Genomic DNA, 7,275 nt, shown 5'->3' with positions numbered 1-7,275 from the left:
CATTTTTAATCGAAAGTGCATCAAATTTAGATACGAAAATTGTATATTTTAAGTGCGACAAAAGTCATTACAAAACAATAAAACATACATATAGGTAAACAATATCTTACAGTTGAAAATTATACACAGTACAATATAGATGTTTGCTGTACCTACACCTATTTAATATGTAGGTTAAGTCAAACATTTAATTTAAAATGTAAATTTGTTTTTTTAACAGCAAATAACAACTATGAATATTATATAATATAATACAAAAATAATAATTTTAATATTAGAATTATGTCATGTATATAATAAATAGAGTGTTAGGTTTTTGTTATATGTCTATTATGTAGCCATGTAGGTCTATTCAATTACCTATTATACAAATAAACTCAATTGGCATAGTATACAATACAGTGAAACCTCTAAATACCGGATATTCTCGGTCGCTTAAATGTCGTCCGTTATTTGTAGGTGTCCGCTATTAAGATGTGAAATACAGTGAGTACACATTTCACCGTTCCAAAAATTCCGTCCGTTATTTGGAGGTGTCCGCTATTCAGAGGTGTTCGTTAAAGGAGGTTTCACTGTATAATATAATATACCTGATAATATAAACTGTGAAATATAATTATAAATATACATATTACATTTGTTTTTCTTATGCATTAATTATATTATTACAAATTTGTTTTATAATTGAAAAGTGTAATACTGTAAACCTTATGGGTTTCAATAATAAAAAATGTAATTTTTAAGTTTTAACTAAAAAAGGTTATATAAAATGTATAATAATAGATATAATGTAAAAATGGTATAAATGAAAATGAAAAATGGTATAATAAATAGTACATAGGTGTTTAAAATATCGCGATTTCTGAAAAAAAAGAAACAAATAAATAAGGATTTATATTCAAATTTTTTTTTAGGCTACAAGACATTTATAAACAATAATATTTCATGTTTGCACAAACAGTTATTTTGTGGGAACTCGTAAGTCATTAGTCGCAATCTCTATGGCAGTAGTTCTAAACCGGGGTGACATGGACCTAGCTTAGGGGTGACGCATAATTTTAAGAAGAAAAGAAAAAAAATTTAAAAATTAATTTTTCCGAAAACAGTCATATAATTTCTTATAATAAATATATTGTACACCTATACCACCACTGTCATGTACATAGCATACCTCAAAGTTCGTATCTTTATAATAGTTTATGTATTATTTATATTTAATCTTTTGGTCCGATAAACACGTGTACCTAGTAATAAATATACAGCTAAGATTGTTTATTATTTTGATGTTAGTGTGACGCAGTGTTTGATTATAGTGGCTATAGGTGACATGAATCAAATAAGGTTGAGAACTACTGCTCTACGGTGAACTTAGCTATCGCGTTCTTGGCTTGTCACCTTATCGCGGTCGTATATTTTATCTATGTAGGTTTTTAGCCTGTTTGGGGATTTGTGAACGTTTAATATTTCAGTTGCGAATTTGTAAACGTATCGGTATGTAAAACCCGTGTATGTGTTAATGTTCGGTTTTTCACTTTAGTAAAATTTCAAAAAGTAAAAATGTAAAATGCTACTGATTAGGTACGTAAAGATATATTAGAGACTTTTTATATTGTAAGTTTCCCAGTTGTATAATTGAAATTAAATATTCACCTATACATATTAAGAGCTTATAGGTAAGGTTTCATAACGTATTAAGGATTACTACACAATATAAATTAGAATAAACTGTAAGTAGGTACCTAAAATCAAAGTAAATTACGAAATACAGATGTTAGAAATACATTCCGTATTTCCAATACATTTATTTGATATTTTTAATGATGGAATATCTAAATATCCGAATATCGGAATATGTAGTATTAACTATTAAGTATATTATACTTAGTATTGAATTTTATTATGTGTTTGTTTTTTAATATTCAAGTAAATTTACCTATTAGCTCGTTGGTTTTTTCAATATTTTAATTATGAAGCTAGATAGTTATAAGTTGATACAATACAAAAATATGAAAATTAAAAATAAATTTAACTCGCTCTTATAGTTGAATTTGCCCTGATATTAAAAACCAAAAAAGTGTATTGGAAAATACGCGGAACATTAATTTAGACGTGCAGTAAAATAGTGATAATAATTCGTTTAGCATTTTAATTGATACAGCTTCATTTTTCGAAACGTATAACACACTAACCTATGATATATTATAAACGTCGACAATTTTTTTTGAGTGATGTGGTGGTTAGATCTTAAATACAGTATGGTTAAGTAAGCGGCTTTTTAAACAAAAAAAGACAAATTTTAAACATTTTATAAAACGTTTGAAACGCTATTTTAACGCTATTTCAACCAAAATGTACTTAACATATTGTTTTAAACACACTTTTTTTATTGATACTTAAAACATGTATTTTAATCATTTAAAACAAAATCAATAAGTTTTTTTTAAATATTTTAAACGTGTTTTCAACTTAACAACCCTGGGCACACCATACGTAGGGTTACCTTCGAAGGGTTCATTAAAATTTAAATAATGTAAAATAAATAATAAATTTAAGTCATAAGTGTAGGTACTTACACTTGTTAGGACAGTACTGCCGTGTATGGCCAAATTCCCTGCAATGATGGCACATAATTGTTTGCCGTCCACGTGCCCATCCACGTGCCCGTCCACGCATATAATTTGGGTTCCTCATCCACGATGGTCCTGCAGGCGCGGGTTGTGCATTTACAATTTGTGTGGCCATTTGTACTATAGGTATTATAATAATAATATAACATTTTTATTTTGTAGCTAAATGTTATTACTTATACAATTTAAGGACCGTTCTTACAATTTCCAGTTAAGTAGTGTCGGTCAACGAACACCGGCTGATAACAGTTTTTAACGGCAGAATTCCGCCTATTCAGTGTTCGTTAACTTTAACCAGATATTGTCCTAAGTTTTTAAAATATTATACTGTTGAAACTAACCGACTGATACGATCGACGATACGGTGTCGCCTAATTTTTCCAACGCGTTTGAATAAATTTCCGTGGACGGTGTGAACGTGTGTTCACCATATCGGCCACGTCCACCACGTCCACCACGTCCACCACGACCACGTACAAGCCCGACTTGGCCACGGCCAGGCGTGTTCAACATGGGCGAGGGCCGGTGATGTGCCCTGCCTCTTGGCCACTTCCCTGACGCCATGGTTGTCATTGACCTTCAACAGTTTATAAATTAGTGAAAATGAATACCAAACAACATAATATAAAATAAAATAATTCGATGAATAATTAACTTACAGATTTGGATCACAAATTATGATCTCGAGGTTTTGTGCATTGTCAGCCAGCTTGGACCTAACCAATGCACAAAACCCCGGATAATAATCCATTTCTGACTTTGGAAATACCCAAATCGACGAACGGAGCCCCAACGATAGTGTTTCGTTGATTTGGGTTTCCAAAGTGCAGAAATATCGGTCGTGTTGGCCTTTCAACCAAATAATAAAATTTTTATTAGCTGCATAATTTGCCATGACGTGGCCCTTTTTCAACATGGCCCAAACGCCGTTGGAAATTAATCTGTATTAATAAATTAAAACATGCAAACATTATTTTAGTTACACGTAGATCAGTATAGATGAAATTGAATAATTGAAATATAAAATAACATCAAAATATTTAAATTTGAATTACTCGTCCTTCAAGTTGAAATGCGATAAACATCTATCCAACGTTGCATTTGTACTGGCACTGTCTAGGTCAACGGGAAGAATTAGTATTTCCCTTAGATCTGCAGTATTGTTGGTGGCGCAAAACACTCGGTTTTCCACCCGCAGAGGTGCCAATCTATGCGGTAGTATTTCAGGCTATATATAAATTACATTTATGATTAAATAGTGAATTAATTTCCCAACAAATTATTTACGATGAATACAAAATAAAAAAAAAATAATAAAAAATCTTACGTATTCGGGATCACACACTGTGATAGTTGTTTCAGCATCGAATATGGTTGAAAGCAGACCACGCACCTGATACCAATCCAGCCTATCCAAATTGCACCCAAGCTTTGGAATGATTAATCGATTTACTTTTAAATCAATTAATCGATCCCGCAACTGGTTCAATGAATCGGCCAGAGATTGGAGAGTCGGTTTATGGTGGAATAACACCTTTGTGACAAGGTAAAAAACATAAATTTTACCTCCCTCGTCACTCGGATGTAATTCCGCCACACCGCCGACCCGGACCTTTTGGTCCATCAGGGCTCCGAGGGCTCCGTACTTCACCCTGCAATTGAAATAGAATTAAATCTTTTTTTAAATATAAATCAAAAATTAATACCCAAGATATTTGAAAATTTCATAAAACGCATTTATTATACAGCTATGCGAGTTTCTCAGTTTTTTTTTTTATTATTTTAAATAATATTACGTATTATACAGATTATGCGCAGTTTATTTCAGTACATCACAAAATGTTTAAAACATATCAGATAAATATATAAATTAAAAACTATAATTACTTGAGTATGTTCGTATTTTTGGATAATAAAGTTATGAATGATAAAAAATGAAGCTATAATTAATGTACTTACTTGAAGTTTACGGCAATGCCTTTTCCCATCTGAAAGTCCTCGGAGACGCAATGCGCCGTGGCCAACTTTTCGCCTACCTTCAATGCCGCCGATGCCGCCTCAATTTCGGCAAACAGCTCTCTTGCCGATAAATTAATAGAAGCCATGCTGAAAAGTTAAGGAAAATAATATTATTGTGTAATAATTCTTAAAATTTCACATAGGTTATGTAACTTATTAATCAAAACCTTAGTCAAAAAATTAAAATTTTGAAATGTTTTAATTTTAAATTTTAAATGTATTATAAAATATTAGTAATGTAAAGTTTCAAAATACTTACACGTATAATATTTTATTTTGTAGATAGGTGTAGGTTAAAGAAAAGAAAATATGTTTAATAAATTTTACCAACTGTGTAAAAATCAAGACTGTAAAGGCGTTCAACTATTTGTTGTACGGCCTTTTATAGACTCTGACTTGATCACTCCCTCCTCTCATTGTATTGACGTAGGTGTACGTGGACCTGGACTGTCAGACAGCTCATTGGTCGGCAGTCGGCACAAAATATCAGATATAATTATATAAAGACTAATGAAAGTAGATGATGGAACTTATTGAAATATACGTATACCAAGTTGCATTAAAATTGAATATACTTTATTTTGTACCTTTTCAGAAAAAGAACTTTTAAATTCAATAGCCGGTAGGTTACTTATAACAAATCTATAGGCGCATAATCATTATTTTCAATGTGTCAAATAATTAATTTACACTATCGTTGAATTTACGCAAGCAAGGATTATATATTATATTATAATATAATCGTCCATTGTCGATATAAAATATATAAAATAATATTTATTAATTTAGCCTGGAATAATATGGACTTAAACAGTGGCACAACAAGCGGGGGTGTTGGTTGGTACTTACACTAGAGCACCAGAGTACTTGACATTTTTGAGGGCACTATTTTATGTGTTTGTGATACCGGAAATTCCCAAAAATAATATTTAAAAAAAAGTTATTATGTTCTAAATTAATTTACTCAAAATATATTGATATTTTAAAATAATCTAAAAATTAACTACATGACTTAGATAAATGTTTTTATCATAAAAATTGTTCTTATAATCAGATTTACAAATTGGCTATTTTGAATTTTTCCAAAAAAATTTAAAAAGGCTGGTAAGTCGTGGATGTCGCTTTGTTGTACAGTAGGTTACAAGTGGGTTACTGTAATGGATGGATGGATGGATGCTTGTAAAAAAAAATTAAGACTACGCATTTATTTTATTTTTCAATTGCTATTGTAAAAATATGATAGGATCCATGTATTAAATTTTCAAATCTTAGATATAAAAGGTGAACATTTAAACTACAAAATCATTTTTCAATTTCCAATTTGATACATTTTTATGTATTTCTAACTAAAAAATTCATAATTTTCAAATTATCAAAATAATCAAATGTCGAGTTTCAATTGCTTTTAAAAATAAAAGTGGGGGTGTAGTGGCTGGGCGGATTTAAGCGTCGGTTGCGACGCGTGGTCGCCGGTTCGAATCCCGGTCATGGGCAGCATCGCTTTCCGAGCAGTTCACGCTGTCTGGGGAGAGGCTGCCCCCCCCCCCCTCGGCCATGGCACAAACCTACAAGTATCCAAATCAAAAATTCTGCCAAAACCCACACACGTGTAACACACCTACTGTTCCTTAAACATACAGTACCCTCCCCCAGAGGTTAAAGTGGGAAAAAATTCCAGAGGGGACTAATGTTTCCAAAAAGTTTTAAGCGTTCCTATATAATTTCATGTATAATGTCTAATGTATAAAATCCTAATTTGTTAAAGGGGACGCTTTTTAACCGCCGTCAGAGGTAAGGGGACTGAGTCCTCCTGCGCCCCCCCCACTTTAACCCCTGCCCTCCCCACACCAAATGGCCTTTGTTGCCGCGGGTTAATTAATAAAAAAATTAATTAATAAAAGTGACTATGTATGTTTAATATTTTTAATAATCATCGTTGAAACAATAAATCAAGAGTCTTGTATTAAGTTTTCAAGCTTTTTACCAAAGAAATAAAATTTTATTGACATTAAAAAAAAAAACAGCACGAAACGAGTCAAAATATTTTGAAAATTATTCCACGTATAGAAACTGCTAACAAAATGATTTGGTGAACATTTCAAGTATTTCGTCGAAACCTAGTTTTGTGTAATTATTCTGTATCTTCATAATTTGTTTTTTTTTGTCCTTGTCGTCTATTTTAAAAAGTACTGAACATTTTTTATGGTGTTAATGACGAGGTATCTGTTACAATTGACACCTAATATACAGCAGAGTACGAAATTCGTTCTAAAGCGCCAAAGCGGTAATATTCTATCGTGGCGCGAAGGTATATGTGTGCAAGATTCCAATCTTATTTGTAGAACGCTGAGAAATAATGTATCTGCAATTATTTATAATAACGAACGAGTATTAAATTCATTCTAACAAAACACAATAATTCCAATTATTAAATTGCATCCGTTTCTATTCACTAACAATATTATTATGGCACTCGACACACTATATACAAACTCAAGTTTGAAAGACCAGTAGGGTTTCTGAATGTTCATATTTAATTGTTTAAACTTGTATCATTATTCATTAAGCATAATACATAATAATACAAATACAAAGAACATACCTACTAGAAAAAATATACCTAATATGT

General features: G+C 31.4%; 1 protein-coding gene across 2 annotated transcripts; it reads right to left on the bottom strand.

The window, feature by feature from the left end:
* Nucleotides 1-292: 292 nt before the first annotated feature.
* Nucleotides 293-5,004, bottom strand: LOC149056546 (uncharacterized). 2 transcript variants are annotated; one of them, XM_089223555.1, is made up of 8 exons: nucleotides 4,906-5,004; nucleotides 4,587-4,733; nucleotides 3,955-4,279; nucleotides 3,683-3,855; nucleotides 3,287-3,568; nucleotides 2,969-3,204; nucleotides 2,574-2,747; nucleotides 293-862 (listed from the first exon to the last, which is right to left on the bottom strand). In XM_089223555.1, coding segments are annotated over exons 2-8 (1,338 nt in total). In that variant the 5' UTR covers nucleotide 4,733; nucleotides 4,906-5,004; the 3' UTR covers nucleotides 293-860. The 2 variants fall into 2 exon arrangements, with proteins under 2 accessions (XP_089079681.1, XP_089079682.1); XM_089223556.1 differs by lacking the exon at nucleotides 4,906-5,004 and having other exon boundaries at nucleotides 4,587-4,790.
* Nucleotides 5,005-7,275: the final 2,271 nt, after the last annotated feature.

Source organism: Diuraphis noxia, unplaced genomic scaffold, assembly GCF_037042655.1.
Source record: "Diuraphis noxia isolate RWA-SAM2 unplaced genomic scaffold, SU_Dnox_SAM2 contig0003, whole genome shotgun sequence".
NCBI classification, from domain to species: Eukaryota; Metazoa; Arthropoda; class Insecta; order Hemiptera; family Aphididae; genus Diuraphis; species Diuraphis noxia.
Note: the sequence above shows the minus strand (reverse complement) of the source record. Positions and strands in the feature narration are given on the sequence as shown.

Bases quoted from the DNA above. Each gene is read 5' to 3' on its own strand.
- LOC149056546 (XM_089223555.1), bottom strand. From the start codon at position 4,732: ATGGCTTCTATTAATTTATCGGCAAGAGAGCTGTTTGCCGAAATTGAG. The intron at 4,280-4,586 runs GTAAGTACATTA...TTTCAATTGCAG, and splicing joins GGCATTGCCGTAAACTTCAA to GGTGAAGTACGGAGCCCTCG. The intron at 3,569-3,682 runs GTAATTCAAATT...TTATTAATACAG, and splicing joins CATTTCAACTTGAAGGACGA to ATTAATTTCCAACGGCGTTT.